At 40.6% G+C, this 26411-nt stretch overlaps 1 protein-coding gene across 1 annotated transcript in view; it reads right to left on the minus strand.

The window, feature by feature from the left end:
* LOC112215608 (cadherin-12-like) overlaps positions 1 to 26411 on the minus strand; it is a 207253-nt gene that overhangs the window by 24401 nt on the left and 156441 nt on the right. Inside the window, exons 7-8 of the mRNA XM_024374772.2 lie at positions 14299 to 14552; positions 5477 to 5613 (exon numbers count right to left, since the gene is read on the minus strand). Of these exons, the coding sequence (XP_024230540.1) occupies positions 5477 to 5613; positions 14299 to 14552 (391 nt within the window). The remainder of the gene's footprint in view (positions 1 to 5476; positions 5614 to 14298; positions 14553 to 26411) is intronic.

Here is a 26411-nt window from a genome sequence, read left to right on the forward strand (position 1 = left end):
TAAATGGTATTTATATCATTCATGGAACTGCAAGGGAAACCTATCCTATACAATTTGCTGAATCGTTCTTTCATTTTAGCACGTGACACAATGGTTTCCCCACTAGATGGTGCAATAGTTTAGTTGTTAAAATCAATGTAGTAATAATAATAACTTTATTTGAAATGTGCTTGTCAATACAAGTAACAAAGTGCTTCACGTCATAAAATAATCAAATAAAAAGTACTAACAAAGAAACATAGACAGAAGGAAAGAGAATTTTAAAAAGATAGCTAATTAAAATCATACATTGAAATCACACATTAAAGCATCTTCAAAAGTGGGTTTTCAGTAGGGATTTAAAAAGAGGCACTGCATCTGCAAGCCTGATCTCCTCTGACAGACCATCCAAAGTCTGGGGCCTTAATGGCAAATGCCTAGTCCCCTTTCATTTCAACCTAGACTTTGGAATAGTCAACAGTGCCCTGTGTCCTGGCTTGTGGGGAGATACAAGATCTGAGATATAGGATGGGGCTAAACCAAGCCAAGCCTTAAATATTAATAAAATGTAAAATCTATTCTAAAAGGGGACTGGTAGTAGGTGTGGATAAACAAAAAATAGGTGTGATATGGTTACATTTTCTGGTGCCTGTTATAAGCTTTAGCATTTTGAACTAACTGTAGACGATTGAGAAATTTCTGACTGAGACATGTATACAAAGAGTTACAGAAATCTAGGCGTGAGGAAATAAAAGCATGTATAACATCAGGATTTTATCCCTTGATCTCTAGATAGTACAATTATCTACCATTCCCTATTGTATAATATCACTGACAAGATTCAACTTTTTTTTCTCGAGTTCCCAGTTGTCTTGAAAGCACCATAAATCTAGAGAAATCCAGACTTTGATGACAAAGTTTAATGACAAAATTTGCACAACAAGGTGAGTCCAAAAATGACTTGTATGCTGCTGCATAAATTATGCAATATGCCAGAGAGATATGTGTACTGTAGCTAAGAAAGTTATACTATGTGTATGTTGTGTAGTAAGCTGTTAGTAGCCCATGTGCCTCACCCTAATAATTTGGTATATTTTCACCTCTTAATTTCGCCTACTGTTCTGACTTGGTGGTGCACATGTAGCCTATAACCTGTTTTCGAGAAATGTAATCATCAAATATTGTAAGAGCTTTCATTGTCTGCTTATATACCCCCTTTATTTATCCAACGGTTATGACTTGGTGTACAAGGAGAACAATCTAAGAACGGCCCATGTTCTGAATTCTGTCGCTGTACATTTCAAAAGTGCTGAACAAATAGATATTTTGACTACATCCATTCTAGCTCTCTCATTAATGTCTTAATTGAAATTACGGATTGCCTCTTATTCGCTTGTTGTCCCCTTATGCCATAGTTTGTACATCTCAATGTCAGCAATATCAGCTATGTAACAAAAAGCTGAATTAACTGTTTTTGCTGCCATACAAGGCTCCGCTGATAGCCATGTGTAGCATTGGTAAGGTGTTGGGATTGCTGTTGGGACTCTGCTGTTGTGACAGCTTTACGTAGGCCCTAACAGTTTCTGGGCACGGTTTGTCACCATTAAAGTGCAATTAAATCCTCTTAAATTTCCACCAAACATGACATACCCAAATCTAACTGCCTGTAGCTCAGGAGCTGAAGCAAGGATATGCATTATCTTGATACCATTTGAAAGAAACACTTTGAAGTTTGATGAAATGTGAAATTAATGTAGAATAATATAGCACATGAGATCTGGTAAAAGATAATACGAAGAAAAGAACATGCGTTCCGCTCAACCGTTCCGTTCACCCGTCCCGTTCACCGATCCATTAGAGATTAATGTATTGTTTAGTGTTTTGTTGTCTAGTGGCTTTTCTGGCATGCTCCCACATATAATTGTTTTTGCCCCACCAAGATTTGCACAAAAATCGCCACTCAGTGTGAGAGTGAATATCGACCCAGGTTATGTGTTCTGATTTTTAAATATTATGTTATTTTTCTGATTGTTGTGCACAATAGAAATTAACGGGAAATAATATATTGTTCCATTTTGGAGTCACTTTTATTGTAAATTAGAATAGAATTAGTGATGGGGAAATTAAGCTTCCTGAAGCATTGAGCATTTCCAGCCAATTGTGTCGAAAAAAATTGAATTACTCTAGGATTTGATCAACACAGTGTACACTAGTGGCACCTGCTGGTCCCAAAAATGTAGAACAGACAAATTATTATAGATGACATCGCACATGCCATAGTGTAGCCTTTTTGTCTTCTACGGAAACCAATACCAAACCAATCACGTGGTTGTTGGTCGAAATTAAGCTTCAGACGTCAGTGTTCAAGTGCTTCTGATAAAGCGAAACAAGCATCAGCACACTGCTTTGAAATAATCTGCAATTTCAACACACGCCTATGAGCAATGGTATCAAATCACGAAATATATTACAGTTCCTTGCAAAAGTATTCATCCTCCTTGGCATTTTTCTTATTTTGCTGCATTACAACCTGTAATTTAAATTGAATTTTATTTGGATTTCATGTAATTGACATACACAAAATAGTCAAAATTTGTGAAATTGGTGCATATGTATTCACCCCTTTGCTATCAAGCCCCTAAATAAGATCTGGTGCAACCAATTACCTTCAGAAGTCACATAATTAGTTAAATAAATTCCACTTGTGTGCAATATAAGTGTCACATGATCTGTCACATGATCTCAGTATAATATACACACCTGTTCTGAAAGGCCCCAGAGTCTGCAACACCACTTAGCAAGGCACACCACCAAGCAAGAGGCACTATGAAGACCAATGAGCTCTCAAAACAGGTCGGGGACAAAGTGGTGGAGAAGTACAGATCAGGTCTGGGTTATAAAAAAAATATCCGAAACTTTGAACATCCCACGGAGCACCAATAAATAAAAATAAAAATATGGCACCACAACAAACCTGCCAGACAGGGCTGCCCACCAAAACTCACGGACCAGGCAAGGAGGGCATTAAACAGAGAGGCAACAAAGAGACCAGAGATAACCCTGAAGGAGCTGCAAAGCTCCACAGTGGAGATTGGTGTATTTGTCCACTTTAAGCCGTAAACTCCACAGAGCAGGGCTTTACGGAAGAGTGGCCAGAAAAAAGCCATTGCTTAAAGAAAAATATAAGCAAACACATTTGGTGTTCGCCAAAAGGCATGTGGGAGACTCCTCAAATATGTGGAAGAAGGTACTCTGGTCAGATGAGATTAAAATGTAGCTTTTTAGCCATCAAGGAAAATGCTATGTCTGGTGCTAATCCAACACCTTTCATCACCCTGAGATAATCATCCCCACAGTGAAGCATGGTGGTGGCAGCATCATGCCGTGGGGATGTTTTTCAATGGGAAGGACTGGAAAACTGGTCAGAATTTAAGGAATGATGGATGGCGCTAAATACAGGGAAATTCTTGAGGGAAACCTGTTTCAGTCTTCCAGATATTTGGGACTGGGACGGAGGTTCACCTTCCAGCAGGACAATGACCCTAAGCATACTGCTAAAGCAACACTCGATTGGTTGAAGGTGAAACATTTAAGTGTCTTGGAATGGCCTAGTCAAAGCTCAGACCTCAATCCAATTGAGAATCTGTGGTATGACTTAAAGATTGCTCTACGCCAGCAGAACCCATCCAACTTGAAGGAGCTGGAGCAGTTTTGCCTTGAAGAATGTTCAAAAACCCCAGTGGTTAGATGTGCCAAGCTTATAGAGACATACCCAAGAGACTTGCAGCTGTAATTGCTGCAAAAGGTGGCTTTGGGGGGTGAATAGTTATGCATGCTCAAGTTCTGTTTTTGTCTTATTTATTTTTTGTTTCACAATAAAAAATATTTAGCATCTTCAAAGTGGTAGGCATGTTGTGTAAATCAAATGATACAAACCCCCAGAAATTCCAGGTTGTAAGGCAACAGAATAGGAAAAATACCAAGGGGGTGAATACTTACAGAAGCCACTATATGTTTCTGAACAGTTCTACATGAATGTGGAAGCTACCATGGTTACAGATAATCATGAATGAATCATGAATAATGATGAGTGAGAAAGTTAGTTTGTCATAGATATCTTTATGCTAACCTCCCCTGCTATTGGTAATGGTGAGAGGTTAGCATGTTTTGGGGGCATTATCTTTGTGCATCTCACTTACTTGGGACTTTTTGCACCCATTACTGAAATGGTTGCTCCAACCATATCTTTGTCACTATCACACCCAGTCATGGGTGGTACTGGTAACTCAAAAATATACTTGAAAGGCACCCTGGGAAAAATATAAATAAGGGTTAAAACCCAACACAGGGCTATTCAATTCCGGTCCTGGAGGGCCCAAAAAAATCTGCTTTTGGATTTTTATATGCTTCTTCAGAAATCCTAAAATGGTTCCCCTATGGCGTCGATCTCAAGAACCATATTTGGTTACAACTTGCACCATTATTGTGTTGAGCCAAATTAAAAGTTTTAGCTTCACTGTCCAAAAAAGTACATAGGGTAGTGTAATAATATGTTACGACTATTTGCATGGTTAGCCCCACAACAGAATTATAATCCACAATGTGTGAATATAACAAAAGAGACAGACAGACAAACATCTAAAAAACATTACAATCACTGATTCACATGATGAGTATGACGGCCTGAGCCCCTTATCCAACCAACCCTCCAGCTCTCTATCCCTCCCCTTCCATTCCTCCACTCACTCCAGAAACAGGAATTAGCATTTCACCACCACCCAACACGACCTTGAGGGGAAGTGAATAATTCTAGTTTCCAAGGCGATAAAAGCAGCTCAACTTTTAATGGCCCTTATTTCACAGTCCGTCCTAATGAGAATACAGCGTGAGTAATTTAGATTGAGCACCAGCCTGCCTCCCAGATAATGACTTTGATGGCTCTTAGCAGATTTGATGACTTGATGACGATGGATTTGCTTATTTCTATGGATATTTGCTTCACTTTCCTTCATAAAAAACTATTTAGTCTGATAGAATGTCTTAAAATAACAGTGATGTAAATGAACTCTTAATTCAACACGGCAGGGCTCTCCATCATGCATTTATTTGACTTTACAGAACCTCTTTTTTGTGACGTGACTGAAAACAGACAATTTCTTCATCATCGTCAATATAAGATGATTCAAACAAGAAAACTCAGATCCTAAAATGCTTTAGTCATGAAAGGAACACCATTAATTGAAGGCAGTGAAAATGTATAGAGGGTAACGAATGAAGAGTCAGACAGAGAGAGTTTAAGAGACAGTTAAGATGGGCACGCCAGAGGAGACAATGTCCTGATCAAACTTGCTCCAGAGGAGCCATCATGCTTTACGGTCGCCCATAAACGACTCACACAAAATGGGATTGACTTGATTAAATCCACCTTAAATTCGTCACATAGTTAACAATAGAGAAAGGCAACAGTGACACCTACATGAATCACGATCATACTTACTAAGTTTGGTGGCCACAATGGTGATATTGTGCTGGGCGATACTCTCTCTGTCCAGGAGTTCGTTAGTGGAAATCGTTCCCTCCACTGGATCAATGTCAAAGTAGCTGTCCAGGTCACTTTTCCAGTCAATGGAATACCTAATAAAAAGTTTGGTAAATTAGATACTTTCCCACATGTACAAGAGGGTATATATAGAATTTGTTGTAAAACATTGGCTTGCAAAAGTATTCACCCCCTTGGCATTTTTCTATTTTGTTGCATTATAACCTGGAATTAAAATTGATTTTTGGGGGGTTTGTATAATTTCATTTACACAAGATGCCTACCACTTTGAAGATGCACATTTCTTTTATGAAACGAATGAGAAATAAGACCAAAAAAAACAGAGAACATGAGCATGCATAACTATCCCTCAAAAATGTCTCTGTATTTAGTGCCGTCCATCATTCCTTCAATACTGACCAGTTTCCCAGTCCCTGCCAATGAAAAACATCACCACAGCATGATGCTGCTACCACCATGCTTCACTGTGGGGATGTTGTTCTCGGGGTGATGAGAGGTGTTTACGCCAAACATAGCATGTTCCTTGATGGCCAAAATGCTCAATTTTAGTCTCATCTGACCTGAGTACCTTCTTCCATATGTTTGGGGAGACTCCCACATGCCACCAAACATGTTTGCTTATTTTCTGGCCACTCTTTCGTAAAGCCCAGCTCTGTGGAGTGTATGGCTTAAAGTGGTCCTATGAACAGATATTCCAATAGCCAAAGCTTTGCAGCTCCTTTGGGGTTATCTTTGGTCTCTTTGTTGCCTCTCTGATTAATGCCCTCCTTGCCGCGTCCGTGAGTTTTGCTGGGCGGCCCTCTCTTGGCAGGTTTATTGTGGTGCTATATTCTTTCTATTTTTAAACAATGGATTTAATGGTGCTTTGTGGGATGTTCAAAGTTTCTGATATTTTTATATAACCTAACCCTGATCTGTACTTCTCCACAACTTTGTCTCTGACCTGTTTGGAGAGGTCCTCGGTCTTCATGGTGCCGCTTGCTTGGTGGTGCGCCTTGCTTAGTGGTATTGCAGACCCTGGGGCCTTTCAGAAATGGTATATATATATTCTGAGATCATGTGACAGATCATGACACTTAGATTACACACAGGTGGACTTTATTTAACCAATTATTTGACTTCTGAAGATAATTGGTTGCACCAGATCTTATTAAGGAGGCTTCATAGCAATGGTGTCAATACATATGCACGCACCACTTTTCTGTTTTTATTTTTTAGAATTTTTATAAACAAGTCATTTTTAAATTTTACTTCACCAATTTGGAATAAAAATCCATTTAAATTACAGGTTGTGATGCAACAAAATAGGGAAAACACCAAGGGGGTGAAAACTTTTGCAAGGCACTGTATAGTGACCCAGGTTTTGCATCCCAAATGGTAGCCTATTCCCTATGCAATGCACTACCTTTGACCAGAGCCATATGGGCCCTGGTCAAAAGTATTGCACTTTTTAAGTACTAGTGTGCCATTTGGGATGCAGTTAATAATTATTTATTACTCATACACTAAGTGCATTTCTACAAAATGGGCTGTGGTAAGCAGCATACATCCCAATTGAGTAATAGGGGCACAGGCATATTGGTTTATGCAAACAAAATGATTTTCTAAAGTAACACAAATGGACTCAAGACAAGCAGCCTTTAAAAGAAACATTGCTCTAAAAACGTTCTTTAATGAGGTTTATAAGTGCAACTGAAAGCAGTGATATCGTTAAGACACACAACATTATAAGACGGATGCAAGCTGCATGTTCATTAAATGTTGGTCCTATATTTTACTTTTCCTATGCTGGGAGCACAGCTCTGCAACAACTTATTACAAGGCATTTCTGCCTGAATATTCATGATATCTGGTGTGTAGACCCTGATATTCTGTTTGCTGAGGAACAGGTCAATGGCTAAAGCCCTGTCTCTCATATTTATGAGCGAGTGTTTTATGTTTTAGAGTCAACCATTAAAGAGACAGTGTAAAGTTCTAACCATATTCTTGGGGTTTTCTATTCAAATTCCCAGTTACCTTAGTGCTCTCTTTAATCCTGTTTAGTTGAAGGCCTTGAAGTAGACCTGATTTAGTAAGGACCACTCAGTGTTACTTTCTTTGATGAATATTATACTACAACTCTGATTACAGGTTCAAATGTGTGAATGCTTATAAATCCATCCTTTGGGCATTACCCATATTTGTATGGTTGAATCTCAACCTGTCTCATCACTTTAGCTTTCTATTTCATGTACCAACAAGTCAAATCACCAGTCTTGTATTTTATTTTAATATTTAAGTTTACACAAAAAAATATCATCATGCCCTTGTCATGACGTGGCCCTTTCTGGGTGTTTACCATGCGCAATGATTGACTGCTATTGATATAAAAGATCTTCAGATCTTTAAGAGTGGATTCGGGAGATAGCTGCTCTATATAAACTAATGCTTCCATGGTGCCCCAGGTTATTAATGGTTTATTTGTAGCATGGTTTAATTCAATCATGTAATCTATCAAATGTTAGGTAATCAACTTGAAAATAGCATGACATCTCATTTAACCATAGTAGATGCACGACACTCTTGTCTCATTTTAAAACACATATGCAAATATTAGTCAATAGAAAACACATCAACAGCTGTGTAACATCAATATACTTCATTGTGAATACCTAACATACTGTATGTTTGTAGTCAGTCACTGGAATAACTAAGTGAACAAGAGAAGCAAAACAAAACTGAATTCCACTGCCATGAACAGATGGGGTAGAATACAGTGCTTCAGTCCACTTTCTAGCACCATGGACAGCTCAATTTATAGTTTTGCACCATGGGCTTATCTAGTCCCTTTCCAGGGCTATGGACAGCACTGCATACTTTTCAGAACCATGGACAGCTCTATCCTGTTCAGTGTCATGCGCAACTCCACTAATTCCCAGCCCCTTTGACACCACACTGGCAATGGACAGCGACATACCACTGAATTTCACATATCTATGCAGTGTTCACATCTGCTTAACTTTCTCTGTTCAACCCATTGGCATTGAAGTGTGGCCTGAGCCTCGAACTAGAGTAGTTGGAAAGACAACTCCTCACCACACCTACTCTTCTACTCTTTCACATATAATGTGTAGTCTGTCACAAAGAGAACTCAAAAGAGAATTCAAATTCGCCAATCATAACATTGGAACATATTTCCTTTCGATATTTCTCAGAAATCTTGGCTGTGCAGAAGAAGCTTGCACATAAACTGAACATAATTTGAACTGTGCAGTCAAGTATTTGTGTTGAATACGGCACAAACTTACGTTCTCCTCCACAGCACAAACTAACGTTCGCCTCCATCGAGTCAATATTAGAAGGCCATAAAGGCCTTTTATGGACAGAGTATGATGGAGAAGCCTGAAAGTTTACAGCCAAGGCGAGGGCACTGGTTTCTGCACCTCTTCCTTTCAGAATATAAAAAAAGTCTAAATAAATCAAATAAAAGATATTTGTGACCTCGTCATGTCAGAAAAGGTTGCACAAATGCAATCCCTCAAAGTCATCTGACCTTTAAGTTTATGTTTGGAGTAACTGTAAAATGCGGTATTCATGCATGTTCTTCCCTCAGCTAGAGAGGCAAAACTCTAAAAGCGTGATTCGCTATGCATGGAAGGTCATTGGTACTATTGTTTTGGAGGCGAGAAAGCAAAGTCTCTTCTCTGATGGCATGAAAATGAGCAATGTCAACTGTGGAGTTGCTGAATAATTAAACACACTCAAGTCAAAGTGAAAAATCTAAACAACAGAGAGCAAAGGCTTTTTGTTCTACAAATCTCTGCCTCATCCATTCTATTGTCTTTTACAAGATTAAATATTCATATTAAAACAAATACTTTCTTGGATGCCTCAGGCTATCTTTTCCATCTGTGTATTGTTCAACCCTTGAGTAGTACATATTGTGAAATCATCATTGTAGAACTAAAAAGCAATCTGTCTAAACAAAAATAACTAATAGACTCCGAGACAAATCACCCCTCATAGTTTTTAAAACAATGCACACTGTTTCCATCTGTGCCGGAACACTCAATTGCCAATACTATGCACTGAGTATTATTTTAAATGCGCTTTGCAACGAGACCGAGAGAGAGTTTTGGGTTTTATTTTTGTTGAGTAGTTTAATCAAATTAGTATTGTTCAACTGTAACAAAAGCCCAGGTGTCCAGGAGTTAAGATCATAGTAGTACAGCACTACCCAAGGTCCTAAAGTTACTCATCCTATTTTTTAAACCATAACCATTTAACGTGTAACCTTACTTGACAGGACTGGGTAACACAGCAAAAAAGGTAGAGATGGTTGGGCTTTATTGTTGTTGAATCAGTTCAGTGTAGGCTTGGAACAAAGATTTTACAGTGCCACCAAGTGTCCTATACCAGGACTCTCCAACCCTCCTTCTGGAGAACTACCGTCCTGTAGGTTTTCACTCCAACCCTAATCTAGCGCACTTGATTTTAATAATTAGCTGGTTGATAAGCTAAATCAGGTTAGTTACTCCAGAAAAATGCTGGGTTGCAGGCTTTGGGTCAATTACTTGGGTTGTTTTCTGCTGGGTTATTGACGCTGGGTGCTGGATTACTGAGATATGACCCAGCAGGTCAGATCAGAAGATTGGAGGCGTAGTTTAGTAGGGGAGTGTTATTCAACAAGTTATTTTTCGCTATCCATGAGAGTAAATGTCATTCCTATTCATCTATTCTATTGTATAAGTATTATAGATTAAGGTTTTTATGTGTGTTACTGTTGTATGACTGAAGCTTACAGAAGTGTATAACTTCCCAAAAGCCTTAGCCAATCCCATTTTTGTGAAAGCTTAAGGTGGTATGCCATATTATTAGTAATGGGGAAGTGAAGCATTGACGTTTGCCAGACAATTGTGTCAAAAATAGGTTCACTGCTCAAGGCTTTGATCAACACATTGTACACTATTGGCACCTGCTGGCCAAAATAATTTAGAGCAGACAAATTACTAAAAATGTCACGCGCTGTAGTACTGGCGCAGACTAGCCTTTTTGTCTTCTACCGAAACAAATGCCAAACAAATCAGGTGGTTTTTCGACAAAATGAAGCTTCAGACATCATTGATCAAGTGCTTCTGATAAAGTGATACACTGCTTTGAAGTAAACTGCTTAGCAATTTCAACGCATGTCTCAGTACTCCGGTATCAAACGTAACATCACTACTTATTACAATATCTAATAACTAATCAAAATATTATAGAATGTGAAAAAATGTAATAATTGCATTTGCAGCATGGAAACGTCCCTTTTTTCAGGACCCTGTCTTTCAAAGATAATTTGTAAAAATCTAAATAACTTCACAGATCTTCATTGGAAAGGGTTTAAGCACTGTTTCCCATGTTTGTTCAATGAACCATAAACAATGAATGAACATGCACCTGTGGAATGGTCGTTAAGACACTAACAGCTTACAGACGGTAGGCAATTAAGGTCACAGTTATGAAAACTTAGGACACTAAAGAGGCCTTTCGACTGACTCTGAAAAAAAAAGAAAGATGGCCAGGGTCCCTGCTCATCTGCGTGAATGTGCCTTAGGAATGCTGCAAGGAGGCATGAGGACTGCAGATGTGGCCATGGAAATAAACTGCAATGTCCGTACGCCTAAGACAGCGCTACAGGGAGACAGGACTGACATCTCATCGTCCTCGCAGTGACAGACCACGTGTATCAACACCTGCACAGGATCAGTACATCCGAACATCACACCTGCGGGACAGGTACAGGATGGCAGCAACAACTGTCCGAGTTACACCAGGAATGCACAATCCCTCCATCAGTGCTCAGACTGTCCACAATAGGCTGAGAGAGGCTGGACTGAGGGCTTGTAGGCCTGTTGTAAGGCAGGTCCTCACCAGACATTACCGGTAACAACATCGCCTATGGGCACAAACCCACCGTCGCTGGACCAGACAGGACTGGCAAAAAGTGCTCTTCACTGACAAGTTGCGGTTTTGTCTCACCAGGGGTGATGGTCGGATTCGCGTTTATCATCGAAAGAATGAACGTTACACCAAGGCCTGTACTCTGGAGCGGGACCGATTTGGTGGTGGAGGGTCCATCATGATCTGGGGCAGTGCGTCACAGCATCATCGGACTGAGCATGTTGTCATTGCAGGCAATCTCAACGCTGTGCGTTACAGGGAAGATATCCTCCTCCCTCATGTGGTACCCTTCCTGCAGCCTCGTCCTGACATCACCCTCCAGCATGACAATGCCACCAGTCATACTGCTCATTCTGTGCGTGATTTTATGCAAGACAGGAATGTCAGTGTTCTGCCGTGGCCAGTGAAGAGCCGGGATCTCAATCCCATTGAGCAAGTCTGTGACCTGTTGGATTGGAGGGTGAGGGCTAGGGCCATTTCCCCCAGAAATGTCCAGGTACTTGCAGGTGCCTTGGTGGAAGAGTGGGATAACATCTCACAGCAAGACCTGGCAAATCTGGTGCAGTCCGTAAGGAGGAGATGAACTGTAGTACTTAATGCAGTTGGTGGCCACACCAGATACTGACTGTTATTTTTTTTGTTGACCTCCCCTTTGTTCAGGGACACATTATTGCATTTCTGTTAGTCACATGTCTGTGGAACTTGTTCAGGTTATGTCTCAGTTTTGTTGTGTAAATATTTGTATTTTAGATTTTTAAGTCTGCTGGAAAGAAATGCAGTTGACAGTGAGAGGATGTTTATTTTTTTGCTGAGTTTACATTTACTCTCATGGGTGAAAGCCATGCCCCTAAATAAGCCACAACTCCTGAAAACAACCCAAGGATTACATAACAAAAGACCCATCTGCTAGGTCAACCCAGCATGAGAGTTTAAAATATGCAACTGATGGTGAAATTAACCCATGTTTTGGTAATCCCAACAACCCAACATGTTGGGTTATTCACGCAATCCAACTGGCTGGGGAGTCTAAATAAGCCAACATGTTAAGTCCACTACGTAAACAGCGCTGGGTTACCAAATAACCCAAATAGTTTAAGCCTATCATTTTTTAGAGTGTGGTTTCAAAGTAAAAACTGAATCAGGTTGGTTACTACTGGGGTTGGAGTAAACACCTATGGGGAGGATAGCTCTCCAGGAACAGGCTTGAAGAGCTCAGACCTATACTATTTGCAATCTTTCCTTAACCTTAATAAACATTTAGAAAGGTCATGAAGAGTCAAAAATATGTTTTTCATGACAGTGGATGATATTTGAAGGAAAACATATTCAAATAAGCTGACCAGTAGGAAAAATAAATGTTGCTTCTACATTGATAAAGTTTGATCATAAAGTTACTGGTCCCCTCCCTATGTCAAACACTTGGATTTATTATTAAGGGGGCACGGCAAATTTTTTATGCACCAATAGTGTAAATAAGTACAGCCTTCTAACCAACATTGGATAAGGCATGTTTGCAGAGGGGCGTGGTTTATATAGTTAGATAGCTACTCTACTGATGCCAACATTTGACTGTATGGTATCAGCAAATATATTTACTACTTTACCCTTTTCATCTATGGCAAAGATAGTTATCTTTCCCGTTTCATCTGTATCTGGTGTTAGCTAGTTAAGGGCTATCTAGGTCTTCATCCAGCATGGAAGAAAAGGAGGAAAGGGTCGTTCAAAACTCTAACGCAGTCGTCAAGTCAACACATCCGTCACTGCTGCTCTGGGAGATGTACTGTATATATACTGAACAATATGAACTCAACATGTAAAGTGTTGGTCCCATGTTTCATGAGCTGAAATAAAAGATCCAATCATTTTTCAATATGCACAAAAAGCTTATATCTCTAAAAGATTGTGCACCAATTTGTCCACTTCCCTGTTAGTGAGCACTTCTACTTTGTCAAGATAATCCATTCACTTGACAGGTGTGGCAAATCAAGAAGCTGATTGAGCAGCATGATCATTATACAGGTGCATATTGTGCTGGGACAATAATAGGCCACTGTCTCAAGTTTTGAGGGAGCATGCAATTGGTGTGCTAACTGCCAGAATGTCCACCAAAGCTAATGACAGAGAATGTAATGTTCAATTCTCTACTATAAACCACCCTCAATGTAGTTTTCGAAATTTGGCAGTACGTCCAGCCTCACATCCGCAGACCACGTCTAACCACGCCAGCCCAGGACCTCCACTTCCGGCTTTTTTTCCACCATAATTTGCAAATAAATTCATAAAAAATCCTACAATGTGATTTTCTGGATTTTTTCCCTCATTTTGTCTGTCATAGTTGAAGTGTACCTATGATGAAAATTACAGGCATCTCTCATCTTTTTAAGTGGGAGAACTTGCACAATTGGTGGCTGACAAAAAAAGTATTTAGTCAGCCACCAATTGTGCAAGTTCTCCCAGTTCTCCCAGTTCTACTTTTTTGCCCCACTGTATATATATATATATATATATATATATATATATATATATATATATATATATATATATATATATATATATATATGTACAGTATATATATATATATATATATATATATATATATATATATATATATATAAATAAAGATATAATTTCAATGTTGTTTGAGTAGATTTGTGTATCAATACATTGAGATGATATTATTGCAACACTGCTCACAGCATCCAAGTTACTTGACATAGGTGTTTCAAAGAGCTGTCAGTCAAGGTGAGCTCACTCAGCCTGTCTTTTCAAACTTCCTGTTAGTTAGTCATGAGAGAAAACGTACTTTCAGAATGAGTTTTCAGGACCTTTAACTTTACCTGACAGGGCTGTTGCTAGCATCCAGATCCTGTCCGGTGACAGCTCCGATGATGTCGCCTACAGGTGAGTCCTCGTATACCTCCATCTCGTAAGAGGGCTTAGTGAACACTGGAGGCTCATCTACATCCAGGACGTTAATCTTCACTGTGGCTGTGTCCTTGAAGGCCCCGAAGCTGTGGAACCGCGGGTCCAGGTGGGCGTTTTCTGCATCTACCTTGAAGGTGTAGGCCTTCTTCGTTTCGTAGTCCAGCGGCTGAAAGACAGATAGAAACAAAGACAGTGATTAGATGTGTTGATTATATTGACTTCAACAAGGTGAAATTGCAATAATGCATATTTAGTTTACACCCACTCAATGTGTTCCATATCCTCAATACCAGCATTGCATACACCTACACGGTCCAGAAGCATTAACTGCTCTATAAAAGCTCTCAACAAATGTCAGTTTACAGGTTCAAGTGTTCTCGCTCCAATGTCTCTGACATCTCTGCACCGGGTCAGTTAGCTAGAGCTTAGGGTTGCCTCCATAACCATCGGTAACCACACCAGGTCTGCAGCCGCGATGTAAACATCCACTAGTGGTGACAACCATGTCCTCACGGTTGCCTGTCTCCTGGCCTCTCATGTGTGGCTGGCTGCCACTCACGTACGTGCACACATACACACATACATGCACACACGCATACATATTATACGTACACACACACTGACCTCTCATGTGTGACCTCAGCGGCACTAACAGACAGACAGAGCATGGTAGGCACACCCGACTAGTCCTGTGTCACACGAAATAAGTCCCCTTATGGTGTTAACAAGTGAAAACATCTGGTAAGCTGAGGTAAAATGTATTTTTGAGAGGCCGCAAGCGAGAGGGAAAAGTTGTAAATTTAACATGAGGAAAAAACATGGTGATAGTCTTGATGGCATTTGTATGCTAACATGTACAGTGCAGTGAAAAGTATTTGCCCCATTTCTGATTCTCTACTTTTGCATATTTTTGATACTGGATGTTATTGATCTTCAACCAAAACCTAATATTTGATAAAGGGAACCTGAGTTTACAAATCCCCCCCAAAAAGTATACTTATTTTATTTATTTAATTAACAAAGTTAAGCAACACCCAATTCCCCTTTTTGAAAAAGTAATTGCTCCCTTACACTCAATAACTGGTTGTGCCATTTTTAGCTGCAATGACTGCAACCAAATGCTTCCTGTAGTTGTTGATCAGTCTCACATCACTGTGGAGGAATTTTGGCCCACTCTTACATGCAGAACTGCTTTAACTCAGCGAAATTTGTAGGTTTTCAAGCATGAACTGCTCGTTTGAAGTCCTGCCACATCAATTGGGATTAGGTCTGGACTTTGACTAGGCCATTCCAATCTTAAAATGTGTTGCTTTTAAACTATTTTCATGTAGACTTGATTGTGTGTTTTGGATCATTGTCTTGCTGCATGACCCAACTGCGCTCCAGCTTCAGCTCACAGACGGATGGCCTGACATTCTCCTGTAGAATTCTCTGATACAGAGCAGAATTCATTTTCCATTCTATTAAGGTAAAGTCCTGAGGCAGTAAAGCATCCCCAAACCATCACAATACTACCACCATGCTTGCTTGAGAGGAGAGGTGCGCAGACCTCTTTAGACATACTTTCACTGGAGACCTGGAGAGATATTACACTCCATATCCACAAACACACGCAGTACCCACTCGTGCGTGCACGCATCTACAAAGGCACACACACAGGCAAGAACAAGCACCCACGCATGCATGCACGTGCACACACACAAAGCATCACCACAAAGCACCTCCTCCATATCCAGTGGGGAAAACCATGCTACAAGCCATTATACAAATTCAAGGTAAATGGGTTCCTATACTCAAATATTTTAAAATATGTCGAAAGAGAACATAAATGAATTGCAGTAGCTTTCCCCAAGCCTATAAAATACCAGCTGGCACTGGTTTTATTGCTTGCACATTCCTTAGCCCTGTAACATTTTTATCAAGTCCCGCCCACAAAGTTATTTTCCAAGGTCAGCACGTTGGCTTGTAAACACTGTCATACAGTATAGGGTGCCAAACAGTGGATTAAAACGTCGTAACAGCAGAGACAAAATGAGAATGAGGTCAGAGTTGGAAAACGCACTCCCGGCCAGCCACAGTTTTCAGCAATACATGGTCAGAAATAGGGTTACAAAAATCTGGTAACTTTCCCAAAATGTCCAGATTTTCCAGGAATCCTGGTTGGAGGATTCTGGATCCATGCTTATTCCCTCCTGATTCTGTGAATCTTCCTACTGGGATTCATAGAAACCCCGTACATTTTGGGAAAGTTACTGTAATTTTGCAACCCTATAGGTAGTAAGAAAATGCAGCCATTTTGAACACCCTCTTCACAATATACAAACTCATACACTATGATGATTGCATGTCAAATAAATCCCATAGACTACCCATGGGTTGCGAGGGTTGGGAAGAATGTCAAGAGCTTCATCGCTCTTTTAATGTGTCTGACTTCAGTGATAGCCCTGTTATTAGATTGGCGATGTATGTATCTGCTAATGGCTTCTGCTAAAAAGCTGTGAAAAGGGAACAAAACGGGGTGAAGAGGGGTAATGAGAGGAACTAACTAATGTGTCAATGCTTGAGCTGTAATCAAATCACATCTCCAAGTCTGTGTCCCACATGGCACCCTAATCCCAGCTCTGTTCAAAATGAATGCACTATGTAGGGAATAAGGTGTCATTTTGGACGTACTGGGGGTCTGCTGTCAGGAAAGAGAGAAGTATGCTCTTACCTCCCTATCTAGAACATGCCCCACTTATACATGTCCATGGTCTGGTGTCTTATGGGTAAATACATTTCCAGCGTTCCACATTCCTGAAGTGTTTAATTATGACAGGAATGTGTGTTATTGCATGCTCACTGACAGAGAGAGGTAGACTGCATTACAAATGCCACTATTTTCCCTATATATAGCACTACTTTTAACCAGGTCTTAGTCAAAAGTAATGCACAATATAGGGAATAGGGTACCCTTGGAGACGCAACCACATGGTCTCCCTTCTCAACAGAGGGGAATGTGTAAAGAGGACAGACATGCAGACTTCCTCTCATGTCAGTGTTGCTGCTCTTCAACATCACAACAGAGCATGCTTTAAATTCTAGACGGGCTGGTTTAGCCCTTTGATATGTTAATGTGCACCTTCGTTGCACTGGCGGTGATACTGAATGAAGGAAACCCAAGGTTTTTCAATTGAACACTATTTATGATCCAAGGGACTTTGTTAATTTTGAATTAATCAAGGCACTGTCGTCATAATCTCTTAGGTAAAGATGTTAAGATTTCAGCAAAACTTGAAAATATGTTGTTAGTCTCTGATTTAAAAAATGAATTCAAAACACAATACAAGTGACAATATTTGTTATAATAGCCCTTTAAAAAACACCAGTACATACAGTATATTGTAAACTGTCAAGTGCGTTATGTTTTATCTGTATTTCTGGCTTTGACTTGGGGGCTGCTTTTGGCTTCTCCCTCTGATCTACCTCCCTGAGCGCATGAACATTTTTTATGCAGGCATTTCTCAGCCTAGCTACTCCCTGGTGCTTTATTTTGGAAGCGGAAGCAGGATGATACATTTTTAATAGGTTCTCCATTTGTTTGTGTTGAGTTCAATATTACAATAACAGATCTTTCAACAACCTCTGTCCCCCTGTTACCTCTTTCCCCATTTATCCCTCCCTCCCTCCTTAACCTCCTCACCTCACCTCACCTCACCTCACCTCACCTCACCTCCCCCTACCCTACCTCCCTCACTACTTCCCTCCCTCCCTAACCTCCTTACTTCCCTCCCTCCCCCTCCCAGCCCTCTAACCAGGGTGTCCAATCTCATGCTAACACCCTGAGATAAATATAAACCTGTTTTTCTACAGAATAATTGTTGCATTATGACACTTCATCACAACAGCTAATTATCAACACAACTGTGTTGATAACACAACTGCCAGACAAACAAACAAGCCTGAAGATGAATGCAGGTGTAAAATTGAGCAATTCTTCCTGTTAAATCTTTCATAAGTGGCTGAGTCATAAATCCCATTTAGTATTATGTATGTAGTACAATGTCATTCATGAAGCATTAACTTCCTTTAGCTTCACATGACTTCAGCCTCGATGAGAGAAAATCACAGCCAAACAGGGCTGTCAACACAACATCACAACACCATTTTTAATTCCACTTGTGTGTTTTACAGTGATTTTCATAATCAACAACAACAATAATTGCAGGAAAGGCAAAGGAACAGGGTCTCCTGCTGATCCCAGATCAGTTGAGCCATTGCAGTATGTATAATAAATGGGTCAGTGGATGAGGGCCGGTCCTATAGCCGTTTGGAGCTAGGGTGGTGTTTTTCACAGGGTCAACTCAGCCATTGACTGACTGACAGCTTGCCAAATTTCACCCCATCATGGGGGTGTCAGACTAGTGTTAGCCCTCCGTCTCCTCCCATGACATCACCGGTCAATTGAGCATGGGTAAGGGGATCATTTACGTCCCGGGAGAGTGCCTTGATGTTCCATTGAATTTGGTGGCCTCACACTGCTGAGATAAAGAGGCTGCTCACTTTATTGTCCTACCGTCAGTCACACTGGTCATTGTCCTTGGCTCTCTCACTGCTCTTCCCTCCATACAGCCTTCTCACAGTGATGTGGTGTCGATATGAGACTGCGTCCCTATTCCCTTAAGTGTACACTACTATTGACCATGACGCATAGGGATCTCGCCAAAGTAGTGGGTTGTATCTGGAATAGGGTGCAATTTGGGACGCAGACACAGTGATGTGGTGTTGGTCTGAAAGACCTGCCAGCCAGCTAGCAGCCTAGCAGAAGTCCTGCCTAGCTGTCCACACTGCAGTGAGCTGAGCCTACAGCGGAGTGGAATCAGTGCCTGTGAGAGACTCCTCACATTAGCTAGGACAGGGTTTGGCTGAGAGATGAGCACTGACACACAACTCTAATCTATTACACCCCCACATTCACACCTCCTCCAGACCACCAAAGAGAAACCACCACTCCTTCCTGAGTGCATTGCCCCTTGTCTTCTTAATTTCCCTTTCACTCGCTCTCGCTTTCCTTACCCTCATGCACACACTCATTAGCGCACACGCACGCACACGCACACACACACACACACACACGCACACTTTTAAGGTTTGATGAAGGTGCTATGTCTATGTTGGGCCACCTGTATCTCCTGCTGATATGTGGCATCTTCTTTGCCTTCCTCCTCCACATCCTCCTCCATGGGTGCCTTGCACACCAAGGCCCAAAATAACTCCCCTCACCTCCTAGTGTAACATCCAGTTCAAACCACTTCTTTTAGTTCTAAGACTGTTCTCTCTGTTTCAGCATGGTATGTCAGTAAAGGTCCCTATATGCTATATATCCATCAGCTCACTTTTTCTAACAGTGATACACAGTATAGGAAGACTGAGCTTTCAAATGAACAGAAACACATGTATGTTTTATTTTCATCACTTTTGGGTTTAGTTGGTTTTGTACTTTCAAGGACTTTGATCTTAAATAAATGTTGAAAAGCTTACTGGAAGCCATTGATTCTGAAGTTCCCAATGGGTGGCAATGTGACAAGCAGAAAGTCCAGGCTCATACTTTTCACTTCTTCTCCACTGAAGATGGTGCTGCCGTCTTAGCACTTAGCTCTGACCATTACCTTTTTAGAGCCCAGTAGTAACTCATCAGGACCCAAGAAGTGCCAATGGTTTAGAGGCTCTCAGATAATTTAATGTTCAAAAATTCCAGTAATTACATTACTGATAGAGAAATGAGACTGTCTGGCTTTTGCTAAATGAAGTGCCTAATTGATGACGACTGACTGGGATATAAAAGGTCCACTAGACTAGCTTAATACTGACAATGGTTCTGACTTTGAAAAGAAAAATTGGAGGCAAGTTGAAGGAATCATTTCAGTTTATTCTTCAAATTATTAAATCAATATTGCTGTTTTGCTGTTCATTGTGCTCTGTGCTTTGTGTTTGAAAATTGCAGTGCTTTGTTATTTTATTGTGTAGCTAAATGCATCTCTCACGGTGCCATAGGGTTAATGTGATATTGTACACATTAAAAACAAAAGGTTATATATAGTGCCAAATAAGGGATCTTTGGGAAGAATGAATGATGGTTCTTCGGATCCCTTTTTGGTGCTGTATAGAACCCTGCTCATACAGTTGTAAATGGAACCTTTATGGTGCTATAAATAACCCATTCCTAAGATGATATGAATAAGTAATACAGTAAGGTTCTATATAGTACCAAAAAGGGTTCCACTATGGTTATAACCCTTTTTTTGGTGCTTTAAGGAACCATTTTTAAAGGTTCTGTATAGAACCGTATTGGAGAATGGTTCTACAATCTCAAAGGTTCTACAAAAAAAAAAACATTTTAAAAAATGTTTTTTTTCTTGATAGCCATATTATATTGTTCAAATTCCTTAAGTTGTATCATGTTCATTGAAAAGTTGAAAAAGGGTGAGGGTCTATACAAGAAAATTGAGAAGAATTGATTGTCACAACAGTTCTCAACATAAGGCCGTACAGCAGTCTTTCACAAAACACTGTCACTGGCCATAATCATTGTCAATATCGCATAATACAAAAAAATGTGTTAAAACTGGAAAGACATTCTCACTCACTCATCCACAAAAAGAGCTGTGCACAAACCTCGCCCAAATATTATAATGAGCTGTTGCCATACATTTTTATTATTACTAAAAGAGGAAGTAACCCTTTTCTGAACGACAACAAACCATTTAATGGCTAAAAGGGTTATTTGGGTTAGTATGTTTTTTACATAGAAGCACCCTTCCCAAAGAAACCTTGACGATCCCTATTTTTTTGCGCACTTTTTGAATGTGTGATACTAGTAGTCATGAGGAAAGTAGAACCTCACATTTTTTGCTGCACTAGTTTGGTACTTGTCATATCCTACTGTTCTGGTTGGCTTGCGGGATAAAGAGTGTTTCTAAATGAGAGACAGCATGAGTCCTGTATAGTATTTAATTGGATCCCCTGGACAGGAGCCAACATGGTTTATGCCACACATGTTTCCGCTAAACAATACCATTCCTCCAGGCTTAGTAGATTTCAATTACACATATCGGCAGTCCAGTCATTTTCCCTCACATACGCTTAAAGGAAGACTAGAGGAAGCGAATGAACACACGAGCAGACAAATGCACCACAAACACACTAATCTGACTTCAAGCCTCTTACCATCACAACCCAAGGATGTACTGTATCATGCATGGGCCATTTTTTCTTTCTCCCTCTGTCATTCATTCTTTGTGCAAGTGTGTAGGTTTGTTTATGTGTGTGTGTATGTTTCCCTGCATGTAAGTGTGCCTCTGCTTGTGCATATTCAGGCAAGTGTGAGTGTGTGTCTCCAAGCATGTGGTGTGCATACATCTCTTACTGGGACTGGGGATTCCTCTACTGTGGCGTCTGTCTATTGTCTCTGGTAATCTTTTTTTTTGCAGAAGGGATGTCTAACACTGCATGCGTATGTCCTTATCCCTCCACGCCTCACCCTGCATGTTACTGCATGGGTAGACTGGGAAGCCGATGATTATCCCCTGAACCCGTTACCCTGCCTGATCCTCTTATCATACAACAAACCTCACTGAGCCCCTGATTTGGGGTCTGCCAAACTGTGTGCAGAGCTGCTGCTTCTGGGTTTCTCTGCCCTCTACCCACTGCTGTGGGGGCAATGAAAGAGGAAAGAAAGCGAGTGAGGGATAGAGACAAAGAGAGAGGTAGTAGAGAGAGGGGGAGAGATTCAAACAAGGGCCTATTTGCACACACCTCTCTAGGGAAGGACAGCGATCCATTCTAAGACTGTGTGTAGGCGGGTCAGCATTCTGAAGTAACACCGTCAAGAACTCATAAAGACTCCATCTCCCTCTTACACCCCTTTCACACCCTTCTACTCATACCCCACTGTGTCCCAGAGATGGGTCAAGGAACGTTTAGACAATTACACTGTGGGGGGATCCAGTGTGAGTGGCTCAAAGATGTCTCCAATGGATGGTAGCTTTGTGCAGTCGCCTCCCTGCGAGGGGACTACATCACACTGTTCCACTGTTGTGATGGCACCGTATCAAGCACAGGAGGTAAAACAATAGAGGAGAGATACGATGGAAAGGAATCCCTGGCCCATCAATCTGTGGTTTTTACGACGTAAACAAAGAAATGTCCTCATTTACATCATAATCTGGGCCTGTCTTGTTTATAATTCCCTTATTCACAATTGGAGCAAGTCAGTTCAGTTTCAATGATCTACTGCAGTGGTCACCGACCTTTTCTGAGTCAAGATCACATTCTGAGTCAAAATGCAAGCCAGGATCTACCGCTCTGATTTTTTTTAGACACGACTTAAAAGACGTAAGCCTATTCAACATTAACTAATTAGAAACAGTTCTGTAGCAATTAAGTTTGTGCCGTATGCTATAGGCCCAATACAATATCAGTGATATTGGCTATGCTTGAATTTCCCTGCCAATGTAGTTCTTCTCAGACCATTTTGAAAAGATATTTAAAAAATGTAGGTATATGAACACACTGGTAAAATATAATTTTGTTGTATTACTTGTGAGGCACAGCTGAGTGAGCATAATAATTAGCTTCTTTTTTTTACTGGACTGATGGCCTGCATCTGACGGTCAGTCAGAGAGGAGGGAGGGAGCAGTGGTGATCACCAGTTGGTGCTATCTATATATCTATATATCTACGATCCACTCATAGGCAAAACATATGCATACATACATTAACAATACACACACGCACACGCGTGCACACACACAAACACACACACACGCAGCTATGCGCGCACAGACACAAACTGTGCAGAATATGCACTCTGCATACACATTTCCCTGCATATTGTTTAGGATAAAAGGAGTACAACAACCTGTGGTGGAGGCAATAAAAACCCAATTTAATCCAGAGGAAAAACTGAAGGATTTGTGATTCCCCAAAGTATCAAATTCAGTCACATTTGCATACATCACCTGAAAGGCACGGATAAAAAACAGGAAGCAATGAATGACACCAATTTGCCATATCTGCATGGGTTTAGGTACTCTTATTCTTTTGAACTTCATTAAAAAAAAAAAATTGGGATTTTCCCAACTCAGAAGTTTTGAAGAAAGCTTGTTTTAGGTATACAGTATATTCCTTAAAACTATTTGTCACAAAAGTTGATTTTGCACATTTGTACATGAAGCAACCACTATTGTGCTTCAAGGGAAATACCTCTGAAAAACTACAACAAGAGAGCTGCTGCAAATATAAGAGTTTTGTCTGAACTGCACAATTTAATTCTTAAAAGCACTTGGTTGGGTGGCATTTATGAGTCTTGTTATATTTAAGTCTGGCACAAAGGTATGACATGAGATTTGTGTAATTCTTCTCTCTTTCGCTGATTTATGCATCATAAACAGTATGGGTAAAACATTTGGACACACCTGCTCAAGGGTTTTTCTTTATTTTTACTATTTTCTACATTGCAGAATAATAGTGAAGACATCATAACTATGAAATAACACATATGGAATCACGTAGTAACCAAAAAAGTGTTATTAAACTAATTCAAATATTTTATACTTTGCCTTGATGACAGCTTTGCACACTCTTGGCATTCTCTCAACCAGTTTCAAAAGGTAGTCAACATGGAATTAATTTCAATTCACAGGTGTGCCTTGTTAAAAGTTAACTTGTGGAATTTATTTAATTCTTAATGCATTTGAGCCAGTCAGTTGTGTTGTGACAAGCTAGGGTTGGTAAACAGAAGATAGCCCTATTTGGTAAAAGACCAAGTCCATATTATGGCAAGAACAGCTCAAAAAAGCAAAGAGAAACGACAGTCCATCAATTACTTTTAAACATGAAGGTAAGTAAATCAGGAACATTTCAAGAACTTTGAAAGTTTCTTCAAATTATTCTTCAAGCTCTATCATGAAACTGGCTCTCATGAGGACCGCCACAGGAAAGGAAGAGCCAGAGTTACCTCTGCTGCAGAGGATAAGTTCATTACAGTTACCAGCCTCAGCAATTGCTGCCCAAATAAATGCTTCACAGAGGTCAAGTAACAGACACATCTCAACATCAACTGTTCAGAGGAGACTACATGAATCAGGCCTTCATGGTCAAATTGTTGCAAAGAAACAACTACTAAATGACACCAGTAATAAGAAGAGACTTGCTTGGGCCAAGAAACACGAGCAAGGGACATTCTACCGGTGGAAATCTGTCCTTTGGTCTGCTGAGTCCAAATGTGGGATTTTTGGTTCCAACCGCCGTGTCTTTGTGAGACAAAGAGTAGGTGACCGGATGACAACCGCATGAGTGGATCCCACCGTGCAGCATGTAAGAGGAGATGTGATGGTGTTTTACTGGTGACACTGTTTGTGATTAATTTAGAATTCAAGGCACACAACCAGCATGGCTACCACAGCATTCTGCAGCGATATGCCATCCCATCTGGTTTGCGCTTAGTGGGACTATCATTCGTATTTCTACAGGACAATGATCCAACAAACCTCTAGGCTGTGTAAGAGGTATTTGACCAAGAAGGAGGTTGATGGAGGGCTGCATCAGATGACCTGGCCTCCACAATTACCCAACTTCAAACCAATTGAGATGGTTTGGGATGAGTTGGACTGCAGAGTGAACGAAAAGCATCCAACAAGTGCTCAGCATATGTGTGAACTCCTTCAAGACTGTTGGAAAAGCATTACAGGTGAAGCTGGTTGAGATAATGTCAAGAGTGTGCAAAGCTGTCATCAAGGCAAAGGGTGGCTCTTTTGAAGAATCTAAAGTCTAATATGATTCCATGTGTTATTTCAGAGTTGTGATTTCTTCACTATTCCACAATGTAGAAAATAGCGAAAATAAAGAGGTGTGTCCAAACATTTGACTGGTACTGTAAATATTTTTACCCCCTAATGTCGATATCTGTGCCACCGGGGAAATCTAATTATCATTTTTGTTTTAATCCCCTTAAAAATCTATCAGTTTAAACTAGATACGTATATATGTGTCTTTTATGCATTGGATGTGTCTCAATATACCACATTCGCCGATGTCGTACTTCCGCATATGCTGTGAAAGGTGACAGCTCAAGAGCAATGTTTGTCAGACTATGAGACATCCATGAAAAACTTATCCTCTTCTCAAAAAATCTTCGGTAGTGTTCCAACGGTTTGGCCTACAAACTAATATGACCCCTTTGTGGAAAGGTCTCTCGCGAACATGAACATGTTGGTTTTTCTCTAGGATGCCCACAGGCCACACAAGACTCGTTTGAAGGTTCCAGTTGAAGAAATTAATGAAAGTATATACAGTATGTGGCAGGGTCTACAGACAATCACGGACTACAAAAGAAAAACCAGCCACGTCACGAACACTGACGTCTTGCTTCCTGATAAACTAAACACCTTCTTTGCCCGCTTTGAGGATAATACAGTGCCACCGACGCGGCCCGCTATCAAGGACTGTGGACTATCGCCCCGTAGCACTCACTTCTTTCATCCTGAAGTACTTTGAGAGACTAGTCAAGGATCAAATCACCTCCACCTGACCTGACACCATAGACCCACTTCAGTTTTCTTCAATTTGCTTTCCACCCCAATAGGTCCACAGAAGATGGAATTGCCATCACACTGCACACTGCCCTATCCCATCTGGACAAGAGGAATACCTTTGTAAGAATGCTCTTCATTGACTATAGCTCAGCTTTTAACACCATAGTATTCTCCAAACTCGTCATTAAGCCCTGGGTCTGTACCCCGCCCTGTGCAACTAGGGTCCTGGACTTCCTGACAGGTCGCCCCCAGGTGGTGAGGGTAGGAAACAACATCTCCATCCCGCTGATCCTCAACACTGGGGCCCCACAAGGGTGCGGTCTCAGCCCACTCCTGTACTCCCTGTTCACCCATGACTGCGTGGCCATGCATGCCTCCAACTCAGTCATCAAGTTTGCAGACGACACTACAGTCGTAGGCTTGATTTCCAACAACGACTACATGGCCTACAG

This window comes from Oncorhynchus tshawytscha, linkage group LG16 (assembly GCF_018296145.1).
Source record: "Oncorhynchus tshawytscha isolate Ot180627B linkage group LG16, Otsh_v2.0, whole genome shotgun sequence".
Lineage (NCBI taxonomy): Eukaryota > Metazoa > Chordata > Actinopteri > Salmoniformes > Salmonidae > Oncorhynchus > Oncorhynchus tshawytscha.